Source organism: Nomascus leucogenys, chromosome 19 (genome assembly GCF_006542625.1).
Source record: "Nomascus leucogenys isolate Asia chromosome 19, Asia_NLE_v1, whole genome shotgun sequence".
NCBI classification, from domain to species: Eukaryota; Metazoa; Chordata; class Mammalia; order Primates; family Hylobatidae; genus Nomascus; species Nomascus leucogenys.
The window spans coordinates 26,782,468-26,800,869 of record NC_044399.1 but is presented as its reverse complement, the minus strand read 5'-3'; the positions used below and the strand labels follow the sequence as shown (position 1 = coordinate 26,800,869).

Here is an 18,402-nt window from a genome sequence, read left to right as displayed (position 1 = left end):
TTCCGACCCCAGATTCTCCGTAGAGGGGTTTCTGGAGTCCCTGGAATCTCCTTGTGTCACCGCTCACCTCACGTTCTTTCTGGTTCCCTGGAGATAGGTAATGGGTCCACTCCTGTTTCTGCCTCGGCGTGAGGGTTGGGGCTACAGGGTGACGGCGTGGTGGGCGACACCCCCGCGCAGGCATGCACAGAGTGGTGGACGTTGGACGAAGGTTGGTCGTGAGGTCCTTGGGCTTGAGGAGCGAGGCTTGGAACCGGTGGGCGGGACTGTGTGCAGAGGTGGGGCTAGCTCGCCTGGGGGACGGGGCTGTGGAGATGAGGAGTTCTCCAGAACTCGGGTGGTGGGGCGCTCCCGCCGCCCTCACCGGGCTCTGGCGCGGGGAAATGGGGCTTTGGCAGTGGGGGCGGGGCTTAAGGGTGGGGAGAGGCCGGGGAGCCTGGAGGCGGGGCTTGGGGAGCTCGCCCCACGCGGGGCGGGGCTCCGGCGGCAGCGGGATCTGCAGTTCGGACTCCGCGCGCCACAGTCGCTGCAGTTCGCTCCACTCTGGTGGCCCCGCCGCCCTGCGGGGATCCCGGGGGTCGGCGGGCTGCTCGGACTTGGCGCGGGGCCGGCCCGGCCTCTCCCTCCCTCGGTGGGGCCTAGACGGTCGGGGCAACGGGAACATGGAGCCCTCTCCCGCCGCTGGGGGCTCGGAGACCACTCGCCTGGTGAGCCCCCGGGACCGCGGTGGCGCCGGCGGCAGCCTGCGTTTGAAGAGGTAGGACAGCCCAGGCTGGCCCTCGGCCCGGGGGCGCCATCCTACTACCCTCCGTCCATTTCGTTGTCTCTCTCGGCGCGGGCCCCGGCGGCCGCCCCGGCGCACCGCGCGTCCCTCGGCTCCGCTGCACCCCGCTTCGTCCCCTCTGGCCGCACGGAGCGCCCAGCCCTACACAGCCGGCTACGCCTCCTCCCGGCCGCCTGATTTCCTCGGGTGAAGCGGCCTCCCACTCCCCTCCGGCCGGCGTCCCAAGCCGCCGGACCCCTCCGCCGCCCCCGCGGCGTCTGCCTTCCCTGGGAGCGGCTGCCGCTCCGTCGGGCCGGAGCCTTCGCCCGGTGCCCCAAGGTCCGCATTGCCCCGGGCCGAGGGCGGGAGCGCCTCGCTGCCCAGGCTTCAGAGCTCCCTCTGTAGGCCCCGGGGGCTCCCCTCCGCGCGCCCCCTCCAGCCGCGGCCAGCTATGGGGGCCGGGGCCCGAGGATGGGCCGGGCTCCGCGCGGGTCTTGCGGTTCCCTGGGGGGCGGACGGCCGCCGGGAAGCGAGGGGGCGGCGAGGAAGGAGCAGGTGCGGTCTGGGCAGCGGGGGTATTCCCGGCTCCGCACAGACGGGGCCGGGGGCGGCGAGGTGTGAAATGAGGCGCGCGGAGCGGCCGGGACAGCGGGCCGGGGGTGGCAGGAGAACCGCCAACGCGCCCTGCCGGCCCCCGCGCCCGCCGCCGCCGTCCACCTGCCCCTCTGAGCGGCCGCCCGGCCTCCCTGCCCACCCCCCGCGGGCCATCTTGTGTGTCGGCTGACCGTCCATTTGTCTCCGGAATTTGGCAGGGTCGCCGGCTTTTTCTCTTCCCCCACCTCTCTCAATCTTTCTGTTTCTCTCCTAGTCCCTCTCCCTTTGTCTCTTACGTGGTGCTTCTGTGTGCTTCTCGCTCTCTCTTTGGGTGGGGGCCTTCAAGCCGGGTTGGGGGCGGGGGCGAGCAGAAGGGAGCTGGACCCCTTCCTGCAGGAGCCTGCAGAGACGCGGTGGGGGCTCTGCCGTAGGCCTGGCATCTCTTCAGGTGTCCTTTTGACTTTGGTTCAGCCCCTGCTACGTCACCTCTCTTCCCCGCTCAATATCGGTTGTTTGTTGGGGGTTTCGGAGGGCCAGGGAGAGGAAACAGCTTTTCCTCGTCTCTAAAACAGCATGTAGCCACCCCACATGCCCACACCCCCACACACCAACAGCCAGGCTTCCTTAGTGCCCAATTTATGCAGAACAAAAGGGAGCAGCCTGTTGATGGTGGCCACCTTGATGACTGGCTGTGCTGTGCCTTACAAGGCCAGGGAATGAATGTTGCCCACTGCCCCCAAAGCCACCCAGCCTCTGCGCTTCAGACTCGCGTCTCCAACTCCAGTCCATCTTCACTCTCATATAACCATTAGTCACCGAATCCTGCAGCATTTTCTGAAAGGCGACCTGCCCCTCCAGGGAAGCTCTGGCCTGGTCTGTTCTAGACCCCTCCGTCTCCTCTCCTCTCCTCTCTTCCTCCCATCAGCAAGGTCATCTCTGTGCTCAGGAGATATTTGTTCAAGCAGTCAGTATATCTCCCTTTATGTTCGTTTGAGCCCATCACTTTCCTCCTCAGCCCTCCCCTGACACTTCACGCTTAGACTCCAGGCCACAAACCTCGTCTTTGTCATTCTACATGTCTGGAACACCCGTCTCCAACTAGGTCTCATCTCCTTAAACATGCCTTTCTCTGCAAAGTTGTCCGAGCCCCTTGTGAGGGAGTGCTCCCTTCCCTGCACCCCAAAGTGCTTTGTTCATAACCCTCCTAGCATCAACCTGTCCTTGTGTAGTAAGCCATTTGTTACAATCTGTCTTTCCCACCAGACCAGACTTCATTATGTGTGCTCTGCCTGGTGCACCTCATTGAATGAATGAGGATCGGTTTCACAGCCTCCTTCACCACCCCATCTCCTCTGGAAACACATCCAGAATCATACACGCCCAGATTCTAAGTCTTGGATGGGGCTTTGGAAATTCAAGAAATTAATCTACCAGTATTTCAGTTTTCTGTACAAGCACCAAATGTTCCCCCTACCTCCCTCAAAACTCAGTTCACCCACTTGGCAGAATTGTCTTTAGCCAGAAGGCCCCAGACATCCTGCCCCACTTTGCTGCTATGATCACGTTTCTATCTGGAGCCATCGTTTTTACTCGTGGGTATTCTTGTCACACCTCCATGAGTATTTCTAGTACTGTATTTTCTATTTAGGTCCTGAATTCTGTGGAAAATTCTGTCCTTGCTGGGTTCAGGTTGGGTAGTGGCAGGGGTGAGAATTGGACCAGAATGGACTTAGCACTCAGCCTGACCTCACTCAGCCTCTGGCATGCCCAGGTGAGGTCCCAAGCCCCATTCATTTGTCAAGGGAGACTTATGGTACCATGCAGTTAAGGTGGGCTCTGCTGGGTGCTTACAGTCGGACTGAAGTCCAATTAATATGCTCCTCCCACTGCCATCCTCAGCCATAGCAGGCTGCATCCCTTCCTCCCATGACAACCCCAGCTCTGGAATCTAGCCATCAGTTCTCTGTGCCAGGAATCAGACTTTTTGGCCCCAACGTCCCACTTGTCTCTTAAAGGGCCACACTTCAGCTGCGTGTCTAGAGAGGGCGGGGGCAGGATCCAGGAGTGGAGGTTCTGGGAGGTGGGCCTGGAAAGGAGGCACACCAAGGCCAGGAACACATGCTGAGTCCCACTCCACACTTCACTCCACCTTCCCTTCATACTGCCTTGGCGTGCGTGGCATAGCATTCACCTGTCTTTATCAAAATCCTTCCCATTCTTCAAGGCCCTTCGCATGTTACCTCTTACAGCTGTTTCCCTGATTTCCTCATTATAATTAGTCTGGCCCTCCATCCTCCGAACCCTGATAGCACTCTAACTGCCCTAATGACAGTGGCCACCTTCGCTGTATATCATTGTGTAGGTACATGCTTGCCCTGTTCACCAAAAGCTCTCAGAGATCAGCAGGAGTCCTGCTCATTTTGGGGTGCCTAGCATAAGAAATTGATTTGGTTGGGGTCTAGTCTCAGCTCTAGCAACTAGCTGGTTGGCCTCCATGTGTCCCCCAACTCTGTGAGCCTCATGCTTCTAATTTATTTAATAAAATGTTAGACGAGAGCCGGGTGTGGTGGCTCACACCTATAATCCCAGCAACTCAGTAGGCTGAGGTGGGAGGATCGCTTGAGGCCAGGAATGCAAGTGTGCAGTGAGCTCTGATCACACCACTGCACTCCAGCCTGGGCAACAGAGCAAGACCCCATCTCTTTTTTTTTTTGAGACAGTCTCTCACTCTGTCGCCAGGCTGGAGTGCAGTGGCACGATCTCAGCTCACTGCAACGTCCAACTCCCTGGTTCAAGCGATTATCCTGCCTCAGCCTCCCAAGTAGCTGGGATTACAGGCACGTGCCACCACACCCAGCTAATTTTTGCATTTTTAGTAGAGATGAGGTTTCACCATGTTGGCCAGGATGGTCTCGATCTCCTGACCTCGTGATCTGCCTGCCTTGGCCTCCCAAAGTGCTGGGATTACAGGTGTGAGCCACTGCTCCTGGCCAACCCCATCTCTTAAAAAAGTTAGACTAGACTGTCTATAAGGTGCTTTCCAGCTGTGAAATTCTATGGCTCTATGTATGGAAGGAAAAGGGAGGCTGGGCTCTGACCTGTTCATTTAGCCCCCATCTCTCATGTGGCCCTCTGCTCATGCAGCTCCCAGATACGACCAGGCCTGGGGAAGGAGATGGTCTGATGAGGCCAGCATTGGGGACTGAGGACGTGGAGTGAGCAGGCCAGCCTGTGGGCCAGGCCCGGGTTGAACCATGTTGCTTGCCTCAGTCTCTTCACAGAGCCCTCAGAACCCCTCCCTGAGGAGTCCAAACCTGTGGAGATGCCCTTCCACCACTGCCACAGGGACCCCCTGCCGCCGCCGGGCCTCACCCCCGAGAGGCTGCATGCACGGAGGCAGCTGTATGCTGCCTGTGCCGTGTGCTTTGTCTTCATGGCTGGGGAGGTGGTCGGTAAGTTGTGGAGCAGCCCTTAAACCCCATCCTTCCAACACCTGCCCAAGCCACTCTCCACCCAGAGTCCCAGGAACGTTCCTGGGTGCAGATGCAGAGATGGGGATGGCTGGGATAGGGGAGCTGGGTGCCCAGGACTCAGGAAGTAGGAGGGGTGAGGGACAGAGCAACAAAGGGAATTCCAGCCGAGGTCCTGAGCCGGTAGGTCAGGGCTGACTTCTTCTAAAAACCCTATTTTCTTGTTATTAAAATAAAATATATCATTGTAGAAAAGAAAAGACAGATGAATGAAAAGAAGAACATAACAGTAGTTAATTATACCTGTAGTCCCATCACCTGAGAAAACCCCAATTCACATTTTTGGTGTATATCCCCCAATTTATTTTCCATGCCTGTACACACTACATGATATTTTCTAAATGGAAGCAGACTCCATCATTTCACCCTGGCAGGCGGGTATCTGGCACATAGCCTGGCCATCATGACCGATGCAGCCCATTTGCTGGCGGATGTGGGCAGCATGATGGGCAGCCTCTTCTCCCTCTGGCTCTCCACCCGTCCAGCCACCCGCACCATGACCTTTGGCTGGCACCGTTCAGGTAAGGCCCCTGCATGGCCCAGTGACTCTCCAATCTTGACAGAGGGCACCTGTCAGGGTCCCAAGCAGGTCTCTGACAGCTTGTCTCCCCCCTCCACCCACAGAGACTCTGGGGGCTTTGGCCTCTGTGGTCTCCCTCTGGATGGTCACTGGCATCCTCCTGTACCTGGCCTTCATCCGCCTGCTGCACAGCGACTACCACATCGAGGGGGGTGCCATGCTGCTGACCGCCAGCATCGCAGTCTGTGCCAACCTGTTGTACGTCCCAGTATGGAGCAGGCACCTTGTGGGGCCCAGGGCGAGAGGTCTTCCTCCAGGATGGGAGAGCTGGCTCTCTCCTCCCCACCAGACACACAGACATGCACACACAGCTCTCCACGGGCTGCCCTGGGTGTGCCTGAGAAGGGTCTGGGATAGAGACCTAAAATTCAGTCAGCAGATCTCTGTTAAGGGCCTGCCATGGGCCAGCCACTCGGATGAGGGCTTTCATCAACATGATTGCATTTAAACCCCACAGCCACCCCATGAGGTAGATAGTATTACCCCTAGTTTACCATTAATGCAGTCAGTCCCAACAGGTGACTTGCCCAAGTCACATATCTATTTAGGTAACGGGGCCAGCTTCCGAATCCATATGTGTGGTATGAAGTCTAGCATTCTTTCTCCCAGGCTGCATTGTTTATCTCTCTTGCAAAACGCTATTTTCTTCCAGGGGCTGGGAAAGGGCTACTGGGGAGGTGAGACATGGAGATGGGGGCATAGGAGGCCAGGAGCAGGCCCCTGGGCTGAGCTGCTCTGCTTCCTCCTCAGAATGGCCTTTGTGCTGCACCAGGCTGGGCCCCCCCACAGCCACGGGTCTAGGGGAGCAGAGTATGCACCGCTGGAGGAGGGGCCTGAAGAGCCCCTGCCCCTGGGGAACACCAGCGTCCGGGCAGCGTTTGTGCATGTGCTGGGGGACCTCCTGCAGAGCTTTGGGGTACTGGCTGCCTCCATCCTCATCTACTTCAAGGTACCATCGTTGGAGACCTGTGCCAGCCTTCCTCCACACAACCACATCCCAGCCCACTCCTTCCCAGGTCCCAAAGCTTCCTTCCCCCTCCCTCCAGCTCCTCCCTCCCACCTCCCAGGAATCTCCCAGACATGAATCATGTTCCCTGTCCCCTCTTCAGGGTCTTGAGGGGCTTCTCAGGTCGTGATTGTTCAAGATACCCCTAGATCTTCCTCTGAAAGGTCCCTGGTTGTTGGGCTTAGGGGTCTCTTTCTCTGCAGCCTCAATACAAGGCAGCCGACCCCATCAGCACCTTCCTCTTCTCCATCTGTGCCCTTGGATCCACGGCTCCCACCCTCCGAGACGTTCTTCGAATCCTCATGGAAGGTGAGTCGGGCACCACAGCTCCCCATCCCTGTGGCCCTCTCTGACTTCACTCTCGCACTGGGCCACCACTTTTTTCTTTGAAGATAGTACGGGAAGAAGGCTTGGCTCATGGGGTCTGCTGCTGGAACAAGGATTTGGGCATAGGGTGAATTGTAGGGGTCAAAAGGAGAGTGGATACAGGATAGGAAAGGTGGAATCCAGTGGTGGGGGTGCTGCTTCTGGGCAGGAGTGGCCCTAGCAGTAAGGCGTGGCTGGTGCTGTTGCAGGTACCCCCCGCAATGTGGGGTTCGAACCTGTGCGGGATACGCTGTTGTCGGTGCCAGGAGTCCGGGCAACCCATGAGCTGCACCTGTGGGCCCTTACACTCACTTACCACGTTGCCTCTGCACACCTGGCCATCGGTGAGTCCCACTGGCCCCAGCTAGTTACTACCTGGAACATACCCCACCCCAAACATGGGACCATAGCTTGAGTTACTGGAATTGTTTCAGTCTTTCTTGATCTGTCTCTGTTTCTCTGTGTCTCTCTGTCACATACAGACACACACACACACACACACACACACATGCACGTGCGCTCGTGCATGTTGGAGACAAGGAGTCTCCATCCACTGGATGCAGTGTTCTGGGCACGGTTTCACCCTCTTTGAAGTAGCACAGGGAACCAACAACCCTTTAAAAGATCATTAGTACCTACAGGTCTAGTGATGGGGCAGTTAGGTAAATTACAGCACCTCCACCCTGAGGTATCACATAACTGTTAAAAATGATGCTTATGAAGACTACGGCAACTAGGAAAAATGTTTATGTTATAATGCTGAGAAAAAAGCTGAATATAAAATTGCATCTACATTATGATTCAACTATTAAAAATATATATGGTGAGTCATGAGCTGACAAAGGATTTTTGAGTTTCTTCCAGATGCAAGAAGCAATCAGAGTCATGCAATTTGGATGCCAAAAATATTATAATTTGTGGGATATTTGATGGAAACTCTAGAGGGACAATGAGACAGATATTTAACATCTGGATTGTCCTGGGAAATCGGGTCGTATGGCTGCTGAAACATTGAGCTGTATGTTGACACTCAATGACAGGAAAGAATAGGAGACTGGAAAGAGTTTAGTGTGTTAGCACGGTTGACTGGGGTGAGACTCTCCAACATTTGACACTTTTATGCTGTTCATACAATACAGAAAGAAAAGCAGGCTCCCATTCACGCCTGGCTTTAATGCTGTGCAGCCCCTTTCCCTGTCCTTATCTCAGTCCCTGCCTGTTCTTTCTCCCCCGGGATGGATGCCGGCTCTTATCACTCTCCCACAGACTCCACCGCTGACCCTGAAGCCGTCCTGGCTGAAGCCTCATCCCGGCTCTACTCCCGGTTTGGATTCTCCAGTTGCACCCTGCAGGTAGAGCAGTACCAGCCGGAGATGGCCCAGTGCCTGCGCTGCCAGGAGCCACCCCAAGCCTGAGCCATGGCCCTGCCCTCACCCCACTGCCAGGCCGAGGCTCAGCCCCAGACTCTCAGCATCTGCTGCCCTGATCACAGAGACGGGACCGAGCCAGGTCCATACCCCTTCCTCTCTCCCTCCTTCCACCTGCCAGTTTCCCCAGCCTCAGCCCCAGCCCCAGCCCCAGTGGGCAAGACCAAAGTGTGGCGGGGAGTGGGGTGGGAATCAGGGGAATAGATGTGACTAGTTCAGGGGCGGGGACTCCCAGGCCTCAGTGTGGCAGGGTGTGTTGAAGGCCTGTGGTGCCCTCTCCCCATGGTTCATGTGGAGCCACAAACATCCTTTCCCTGCAGTCCATTTGTCTGTGTGGCAGGCTGGCTGGCTGGGGGCATCTGCCTGTCTATGTGCTGTTGGTGTGCCTATGCCTGGGGGAGGTCAGTAGGGGCCCCCTCCCCACATGGCCCTCACTCTGTCTATGCAGGGGCCCCAAAGCCCGCACTTTGTCCGTGTGTCTTAGCTCTGTGGTTTTGTCTCTGTGTGTGTGTGTGTGTTCTTGGTGCTGTGGCCTGTGTGTCTCTGTGCCTATGTGGCTGTGCTACGGTTTCTATGAGTGCTCCATCCATGTGTCTGTTTGGGGGTCTATCTCTCCATCCCTCTGTTGGTGCTGTGCCCTTGGCTATCCCTGAAAGAGGGAGGACTCCGCTGCAGCTCCACCAATAAACTCGTGTCTCACTGCATCTTTCAGCCTGTGTGCTGACTCCTCAGGAGGGGGAAATCAAATAGGTCACTTGAGAACAACAGAATCCCTCCTGTCCCTTCCCAGCCTCTGGAGTGACCTCCCACAGACCTCCTGTCTCTTCCCAGCCCCTCCACCCTCAGATGGAGGGTAAAAGCCATCAGTCTCTTTACTCCCCTTCCCCTGGCTCACAGCATGCCTGGGTCCTTGGCTCAGGGAAAGTCCCATGTGCCCTGGGCTTGGTTGCAGGAGAAGGCTGGAAGGTAAGGGGCCAGGGAATCCCTGGGAGTCAGTCGTTCTCAGAGGTCCCTGCATGCTAGTGGGCCTCAGGCTGGCTGGAGGGAGGCTGGGTCCCTTTGAGGGAGAATGGCTAGACCATAGCACTGATGTGGGCTTGGTTCTCAGGCCATCTAAGGTGTCCAGTGGTAGGGACCCCTCAACCCTGATAGCAGCCAACCCTGAGTCCAGGTTTAGGCTGTGAACACCAAGGACCTCTTTTACACCTATTCCCCCTTTGTCTTAAGAACTGCATATTTTGACACATTAAGTCTTAAAATCAGGCTCATTAAGGGATTGTTGATTTTCTCTTTTAAAAAAATCAAACTCAAGCTGGACATAGTGGCCTGTGCCTGTAATCCCAGCCCTTTGGAGGCTGAGGCAGAAGGGCTGTTTGAGCCCAGGAGTTCAAGACCAGCCTGGGCAACCTAGGGAAACCCCTGTCTCTACAAATAATTTTAAAATTAGCTGGGTGTGGTGGTGCATACCTGTAGTCCCAGCTATTCAGGAGGCTGAGGCAGGAGGATTGCCTGAGCCCAGGAGGTCAAGGCGGCAGTCAGCCATGATCATGCCACTGCACTTTAGCCTGGGCAACACAGCAAGACCTTGTCTCAAAAAAAAAAAAAATCAAACTCACTGGGTTCAGTGGCTCACGTCTGTCATCCCAGCACTTTGAGAGACAGAGGCAGGAGGATTGCTTGAGGCCAGGAGTTCAAGACCAGCCTGGTCAACATAGTGAGACCCTGTCTCTACAAAAAGTTTAAAAATAAAAATAAATTAGCTACGTGTGGTGGTGCATGTCTGTGGTCCCAGCTACTCAGGAGGCTGAGGTGGGAGGATCACTTGAGCCCAGGAAGTTGAGGCTGCAATGAACTATGATCATGCCATTGCACTCCAGCCTGAGTGACAGAGCGAGACTCCATCAAAAAAAAAAAAATCAGCTAGGCAAGATGGCTTACGCCTGTAATTCCAGCATTTTGGGAGGCTGAGGCAGGCAGATCACTTGACCCCAGGAGTTCAAGATCAGCCTGGGCAACATGGTGAAACCCTGTCTGTACAAGAAATACAAAAATTAGCTGGGCATGGTAATGTGTACCTGTAGTCTCAGTTACTTGAGAGGCTAAGTGGGGAGAATCACTTGAGCCCAGGTTGTCGAGGCTGCAGTGAGCCATGATTGTGCCACTGCACTCCAGTCTGGGCAACACAGTGAGACTGTGTCTCAAACATGGTGAAACCCTGTCTCTACTAAAAAATACAAAAATTTGGCCAGGCACAGTGGCTCATGCCTGTAATCCCACTTTGGGAGGCCGAGGTGAGTGGATCACCTGAGGTCAGGAGTTCGAGACCAGCCTGACCAACATGGAGAAACCCTATCTCTACTAAAAATACAAAATTAGCCGGGCGTGGTGGCGCATGCCTGTAATCCCAGCTACTCAGGAGGCTGAGGCAGGAGAATTGCTTGAACCCAGGAGGCAGAGGTTGCGGTGAGCCGAGATCGCGTCATTGCACTCCAGCCTGGGCAACAAGAGTGAAACTCCTTCTCAAAAAAAAAAAAGGAAAAAAATTAGCTGGGCGTGGTGGTGGGCACCTGTAATCCTAGCTACTCGGGAGGTTGAGGCAGGGAGAATCGCTTGAACCCGGGAGGCAGAGGTTGCGGTGAGCTGAGATTGCACCACTGCACTTCAGCCTGGGCGACAGAGGGAGACTCTGTCTAAAAAAAAAAAAAATTAGACTCTGTGCTTTGATTTTAGATCTAGTGCTTCAGGCCTTCCCACCATGTTGATAAAATCCCAGCCCAAAGCAAAGACATTGAGCATTTTCAATAGCCCATGCATATTTCTGTGAGCCTTCCTCATAATAGAAATATCTTTATTATCAGATTATTTTTATTATAAAAGCAATATATACTTGTTTTAAGGGTACAACAAAGGAAAAGTATATAAAGTAGAAAGTGAATGTTTCCCTTGTAACCTTACTTCCAGAGAAAACTGCTAATCCTAGTATGGGGTCAGTATTTCTACATAATAACAAAAATGGGGTCGTCTTATAGGTGAGATCGCGTAACCTGTGTTTATGACTCAGCCATGCAGCCTGGACTCATCTTTCCATGTCAAGACCATAGATTTCATTCCTTTTTAAAGGTGAGGCTTTTGGACTCATCAGAGCTAGCCCCCTCCCTGATGTCCAGCTGGGAGCTTTAGCCTAGGCTGGGTGAGATGCCACTGCCCATGTCAGGGTGTGGGAGGCTGGCGAAGCGAAGGGCTGGCAGTCCATCACACCCGGCAGCAAGGCCGCCCCAGCTGCTCGCCATGCTTTGCTGGTTCCTGATACTTTCTCATTTTATGTCTCATTGATTATAGGCCCCAAGTGACAGGATGGGGGTGGGGAAGAGTGAGGAAATCGAAGAGAGGGAAGGAGAGTGGGCAAGAGGAGGACTCGATTTTCACCCTATGAAATGCTTTAAGCCACAGCCTGTCCTATCTGTGCCATGCCGGGTCCCTTTGCAGGGGAATGCTCAGGGCAGGTGAATGCCTTCACCAAGCATCCAGTCCATCTTCTGCCCATAGAAGGAGGAGACTCAAGGAGGGAAGGAGACTCAGGGAGGGAAAAAGAGTTCCCCAGGGTCAGCCAGCACACGCCCAGGCTCTCACTCCCACTCCAGGCCCCTTTGAAGCTCTTGCCTAGTTGAGTTTCTCAGCAAACCTTTCCTCAGCTCCTCTAGCAGCCTGCTGCCGCTGGCACTCCCGTCCTGGGGCTCTGGGGTCAGGCCTTCTGGTTCTGCTCTGCCTTTACTATTATTCTAGTCACAGTTAACCTCTCTGTGTCTCAGCTTTCTCAATTATAAAATAGTGATTACATGATATCATGGGCGTGAATGTACCTGGTATATAGAAGGTGTATACAAGAGTTAGCTTTTGGGTTGAATCCAGGATGCAGGGGAGTGATTTCAGGGGAAAAGAGTGGCCCAGCACCCTGACAGCAGGGACAGGAAGCAGCAGTCATTGAGCTTACTTTGTGCAAGGCACTGTGGTGCAGACAGTATCCTGTGCACCTGACAGATGGAGAAGCAGGCTCACCTGCCCATGGTTGTGCAGCTGGTCCCACTTGGTTCTGGGTTCTGGCCCCTGGACGTCCCCAGCCCTTTCTCCATGCCACCCTGCCTTTCCACTCACCTTCGGGCATCGGGAGGATGAGGAGACAGGTCTCTGGAGCATTCTCCCACCTTCACACTGGGCCGCCATCCCCGGGAGCCCAGGAAATCCTTATCTGCAGAGCTGCCTGCACTCCCCCATTATCCTCCTATCCTCCTTCTCCACTTGCTTATCCAGAAGTCCCTTTCCCCTGGGTGCCCTTCCTTGATGATAGATGGAGGAGGGAGAGTCGAGGGGAAGGGACTGGGCCTGGGAGGGGTGAGGGGAAGGCAGGGGAGAGCAACGCAGGTGGGGGAGAGCCCAGCCCCAGCTCTTTACACAGCTGATTAACTAGGGGAGAGGAGGGCTTTCGGGTCAGAGAGGAACCAGAGAAGAGGGACAGCCAGGGAAGGGGTGAAATGCAGAGTGGAGGGAGAGAAAGGCAGGCCGGGTTTCCCTGCTGAGAGCTGCAGGGCTGTTCAAAGGAGAAACTGGAGACCAAGGGGCCAGAATGCAGGGTGCAGACCTGAGAGGCTTCGTGCTGCAGTGACTGGGCGGGGGAGCCTGGACACATGGGCAGGTTCTGCCCTTCTCCCCAGGCTGCCCACTTGGGGGTGGCCCAGGGTGAGTCCTGCACCACGTTTGAGAGGCGAAGGCCAAGGCCCAGGACCCAGCCGGGCAGGGTCAAAAGGATGCCTGGGTGATAAGCACCACCCTCCAGCGGCCCTCCCACCTGGTCAGGGCCCCGGTGCAGCCGGCTTAAAGGAGGCATTTGGCCCTCCCACTTCCTAGAGCTCAGCTGGCTGGGGAGCAGCGCCCCCAACTGGGGCCTGCACCACCGTAGCGGCAAAGGCAGCCAGAAGTCTCTGCAGGGAGTCTCAGGACTGGGGTCAGGACGGGAAGACCCTTTTCCCCTCCGCCAGGCAGAGCCCCTCACTGTGGAGAACTGTAGTCAGGGTGTTCCTTTTATAGTTGGAGTACTCTTCTCTCTTAACTCTCCAACCTCCCTTCCCCCAACTCTGGCAGTTCCCAGGGCCTCCCTGTCCCTGGCCTAAGTCCCAGGGACACCTCGTCAGTACCTGGTCAGTACCTTCCAAGGGGTGCTTGGAAGGGCAGTTCCCAGGCCCCAACAGGGCAAAGCCTGAGGCCCCAGATGCAGCTGTGTGGGGGCTTTTTCTTTTTCCTTTTTTGAGATGGGGTCTTGCTATGCTGCCCAGGCTAGCCTCAAACTCCTGGGCTCAAGCAATCCTCCTGCCTCGGCTTCCTGAGCAGCTGGGACTCCACGTGTACACCACCACACCCCCAGATACAGCTGTGATCACCAGCAATCCCATACACAAAGCAGGCCCTGTTTCCTTAACTGGCAAGAGAAAGAACGTGGGGAGAGTGGGTAGGCAGGAAGGCCCGGGTTGCCAGAGCCTGTGCCTCCCTCCTTCAGCCCTGGCCCTAGCCTCTCTCTGCTCTTGCCATTCCCCATGCGGTACCCCAGACCCCCTCACCAGCTCTCTGGCTACAGCATCCTGGGGACAGGAAGAAGCCCAGACCTGGAGAAGCTCACTCAGAGGACATGACCCAAACAGCCTTAACCTCCGATTCCATTCTCTTGTTTGCTTTGGCTCAACAATGATGGCTATAAATTTTTAAAGGACTGTAGCCAAAAGCCTGGGGAGAAATAGAAGGGAACTGAACCCAGAATATTAAAAAGATAAGAAAGCTTACCAAAATAAGCAGGGTTCAGACCCTACAACAACAAACTTGCTTTTTGCTGACCACAGAGTCTGCCCAAGCATGGCCTCCCTGCTTTCCCCCATCCTGCTGGACCAGGACGTGGTCACACAGGACTGCTGGGAGACACAGTAAAACGGTGAGTGGCCTACTGACTGCACACTCCTTGAAGGAAGGCATGCTCCCCCAGCACCTAGCTCACAGCCAGACACCAAGTACATGCTCAGTATGACTGCTGGTGATGGAAGGAATGGGTGGAAGGATGGTGAACAGATAAACGTCAGGCCAATGCAAAGTCCATAAAATATCCTCTAATCCCCAGCTCCTACCAATGCGCCAACAAGCAGGTTTCATACATGCTGATTCCCGAGGTATAAATCTGTATCTGATGGTAGCATTTGATGGTAGCAATTCAGGTGTTCTCAAGCAAGCAGTCATTTCTATTTCTTTTTTTTTTTTTTTTTTTGAGATGGAGTCTCGCTCTGTCGCCCAGGCTGGAGTGCAGTGGTGTGATCTCGGCTCACTGCAAGCTCTGCCTCCCGGATTCACACCATTCTCCTGCCTCAGCCTCCCGAGTAGCTGGGACTACAGGTGCCCGCCACCACGCCCAGCTAATTTTTTTTTGCATTTTTAGTACAGACGGGGTTTCACCGTGTTAGCCAGGATGGTCTCGATCTCCTGACCTCGTGATCCGCCCGCCTCGGCCTCCCAAAGTGCTGGGATTACAGGCGTGAGCCACCGCGCCCGGCCAGTCATTTCTATTTCTTGGGTCCTCCAGGGAGTGCAAGCCCTTCCACGCCTCTGCCCTGGACATGGCTTCCCTCAGCCCACCACAAATTCAGTGTTTAGCTTCCCCTTGAGTCCTGCTTGTGACTCTATTAATCTCCTGCAGATTCATCACAGCTTCCCCGATGTTCTCTAGAGCCTTTGAGTTCCCAATCTCAACACCCATTTTTTTCCTTGCCACTTGGTAAATGACCTCAGCTTCTAAACCAGTCCCTCAGTAACCTCATGAAACCTGGTTACCACCACAAAGCATCAGCCTAACAACTATTGTGACAAGGTCCTTGCCTCAAATTTCCTTCTCTGTGGCCTGCTACAGGATTTGAATCTGCCAATACATCTCCTGTCCCTCACACACTTGGAATTCTGGGCCTCTTGAGGGCTTTCTTCTGAGTTCTCCTGCGGCCCTTGCTGAAATTGAGGCTTGCCCCCATTCTCTTGGTGAACAAATACGCATATTTTAAAAGCTTCAATTACCTTTATGTTGATGCTTCAGTCAACACATTTATTGAGCACCTACTATGTGCTCAACCCTGTTCCAGTGTTTGGGATACATCAGTGAATAAAGTCCCTGCTCTCATGGCACTTGTGTTGTCACATATAAATGCCACCTGTCTCTATTGTGCTTGCTCCAACTCCCCAGCTCCATTACCTCCATGACATCTCCATATAGATGGCCCACGGCAGCTAGGTATCATGCCCAAATGGAATCAACCCTCCCCTACCCTAGACTGGCTATCTGGTCTACCTTCATCAGTCTTCTTTCTTCCAGTCTTGAGGTCCCACACTGTGCAGTCATTCTTCATTCTCCTCTCTCCTCAGTCTTATAACATCTATTCCTATCTCTGAATCCAGACCCTTTTCACCCATGATCTGTGTTTACTGCAACAACTTCCTAATTGGCTTCCTGATGGTGAAATGGCTCCTTTCCCTCTTCTAGGCACTGCTGCCAGATGAGTCTTCCATAAGCACTCATCCCATCCTGGCCCTCATTCTCTGCTCCTCACCTCCACCAGCCAATGCCCCCTCCTTGTCTCTGGGGATATTACTGCAGAACTACAGACACTTTGCAGTTTTACACTGGTAATTGCCAACTACTCTTTTAAAGCCTATAGGTGGGTTGGGTGTGGTGGCTCATGGCTGTAATCCCAGCACTTTAGGAGGCTGATGCAGGAGGATCACTTGAGCCCAGGAATAGACCAGCCTGGCTGGGCGCGGTGGCTCATGCTTGTAATCCCAGCGCTTTGGGAGGCTGAGGTGGGCAGATCACGAGGTTAGGAGATCAAGACCATGGTGAAACCTTGTCTCTACTAAAAATACAAAAAATTAGCCTGGTGTGGTGGCGGGCACCTGTAGTCCCAGCTACTTGGAGAGGCTGAGGCAGGAGAATGGCATGAACCTGGGAGGCGGAGCTTGCAGTGAGCCGAGATCGCGTCACTGCATTCCAGCCTGGGCAACAGAGCAAGACTCCGTCTCAAAACAAACAAACAAAAAGGAATAGACCAGCCTGGGCAACATGGCGAATCCCCATCTCTACAAAACAAAAACAAGAACAAAAATTAGCCAGGTGTGGTGGCATGTGCCTGTGGTCCCAGCTATTCTGGAGGCTGAGTGGGGAGGATCACTTGAGTCCAGGAGTTTGAGACCAGCCTGGGCGACATGGCAAAACCCCATCTCTACAAAAAAACACAAAAAATTAGCCAGGCATGGTGGTATGGCAATGGTGGTCCCAGCTACTTGGAAGGCTTAAGTGGGAGGATCACTTGAGCCCATGAAGTCAAGGCTGCAGTGAGCTGAGATCGTGCCACTGAACTCCAGCCTGGGTGACAGAGCGAGACTCCGTCTCAAAAAAAAGCCCACAGGCATACTGACTTGCCCATGGTTGCAGGTAGTTAGTTGTAAGGGCCAGGACTAGAGTGCAGCTGACAAAGCTCCAGGTGGACTACCTATGTTGAGGGGGATGTCTCCTTCACTAGGGTGGACAGTGAAGAGGTGGAAGAAAATGGCTGTAATAGAAACCCAGTGTTAGCCAGACTTCTTTCAAGGTGGGGGATAGAGTCAAAGGATTCATCCGAGTGTCAAAGGGATGTATCTGTAAAGTGCTTAGAACAGTGCTTGGCATATAAATGTTTCTTATAGAAGAAATAGATCAAACCTCTTAAGTACCTCAGGAAGGAAACTAACTTTTTATGCTTCATGACAATTACATTGCACATACGAAGTTGTTTCTCAGTGGATGTGGAACAGGCTCAAAGGTATTGTATTAAAGGGCTAATTTTGTCTGGGTACAGTGGCTCACGCCTGTAATCCCAGCACTTTGGGAGGCCGAGGCGGGCGATCACTTGAGGTCAGGAGTTCAACACCAGCCTGGCTAACATGGCAAAACTACTAAAAATCTCTACTAAAAATACAAAAAGTTAGCTGGGTGTGGTACCACATGCCTGTAGTCTCAGTTACTTGGGAGACTGCGGCAGGAGAGTCACTTGAACCTGGGAGGCAGAGGTTGCAGTGAGCCAAGATCGCACCATTGCACTCCAGCCTGGGCGACAGGGCGAGATGCCATCTCAAAATGATAAAAATTTTAAAAAATGAAGGGCTAATTTTGGTTTTTGCTGATGAGTTTTTCATTTATTTCCCAATATAATAAGATCTACTTTCTGGTCATACGGGGAAAAAGTTTATTCAACTCAGAGCTGTGTTATGATTAGGAGAGCCTAAGAAAGGCTCAGGACAGGAACACCTCCCACCACTTAACAACTGAGTAAAATGCATTTGCTACTTGGCAGCAAACACTGCTTCTACTTGAGGGTGAGGCTATCCAAGTTCTGTGGGAATCTGGGTGTGAGTCCCAAGTACTCATGAGTACAATTGGGAAAATAATCTCTGACTTGTTCTAAGGGTTTAAGCAAGGAAATGGAGTCTCTAGAAAGATGAGGAAGAGTTCTGGAAATGACACTCTATTTTCCAACCAATAAAGTCCTCCAGGTACCTGAGGGAGACTTTGTCAGGCAGGAATCTGGGTTTGGAAAGACTGGAAAGGGTTAACATTAGTGTGACCGGAGGCCTCCACACTCTAGGACTTAGCATTATACTTAGTACCCTCCTTCAAATAGTACCTGTGGTTGTAAATTAACATTTCTGTTGGAACTGACATCCAAGCCCTCTGGTCTGGTCCGTCACTCTCAACGCTCACAATATTCAGTAGGAATCCTCTGCTGCGTTCAGTGTCTCCTCACTGTACCACAGACACAATTTCCATTCCTCTCGAACTGTACTGTAAAGGAGACTCTTCGTCCTTCCTCATGACACAGCTCACACCCCATGGCACAGGGTTCTCCGACTCCGTATCTGTGCTGAACTCTTCTGAAAACTGGTTCCCTACAGGACACCTTAGGTTTGTTCTCTGGCTGCTTAGATTTGTGGCTTGGCTTTCCCAGTGGTTTTTGGACGCCCTTAAAGCCAGAAATGACCTTTTCCTTTTTAACAGAAAGGTGGGTTGTTAAGTCAAGAAGTCCTGT

At 53.9% G+C, this 18,402-nt stretch overlaps 1 protein-coding gene across 1 annotated transcript; it reads left to right on the top strand.

Moving 5' to 3' along the window:
- The first annotated feature begins 309 nt into the window (after nt 1–309).
- On the top strand, nt 310–8,970 carry SLC30A3 (solute carrier family 30 member 3). The gene is made up of 8 exons (XM_003270638.4): nt 310–757; nt 4,628–4,809; nt 5,262–5,408; nt 5,512–5,665; nt 6,218–6,416; nt 6,677–6,782; nt 7,049–7,183; nt 8,106–8,970. Exons 1-8 carry the CDS (start codon nt 315–317, stop codon nt 8,252–8,254), a joined length of 1,515 nt encoding a protein of 504 aa, XP_003270686.2. The 5' UTR covers nt 310–314; the 3' UTR covers nt 8,255–8,970.
- The last annotated feature ends 9,432 nt before the right edge of the window (nt 8,971–18,402 follow it).

Bases quoted from the DNA above. Each gene is read 5' to 3' on its own strand.
- SLC30A3 (XM_003270638.4), top strand. From the start codon at position 315: ATGAGGAGTTCTCCAGAACTCGGGTGGTGGGGCGCTCCCGCCGCCCTC. The intron at 4,810-5,261 runs GTAAGTTGTGGA...TCACCCTGGCAG, and splicing joins CATGGCTGGGGAGGTGGTCG to GCGGGTATCTGGCACATAGC. The intron at 6,417-6,676 runs GTACCATCGTTG...CTTTCTCTGCAG, and splicing joins CCATCCTCATCTACTTCAAG to CCTCAATACAAGGCAGCCGA.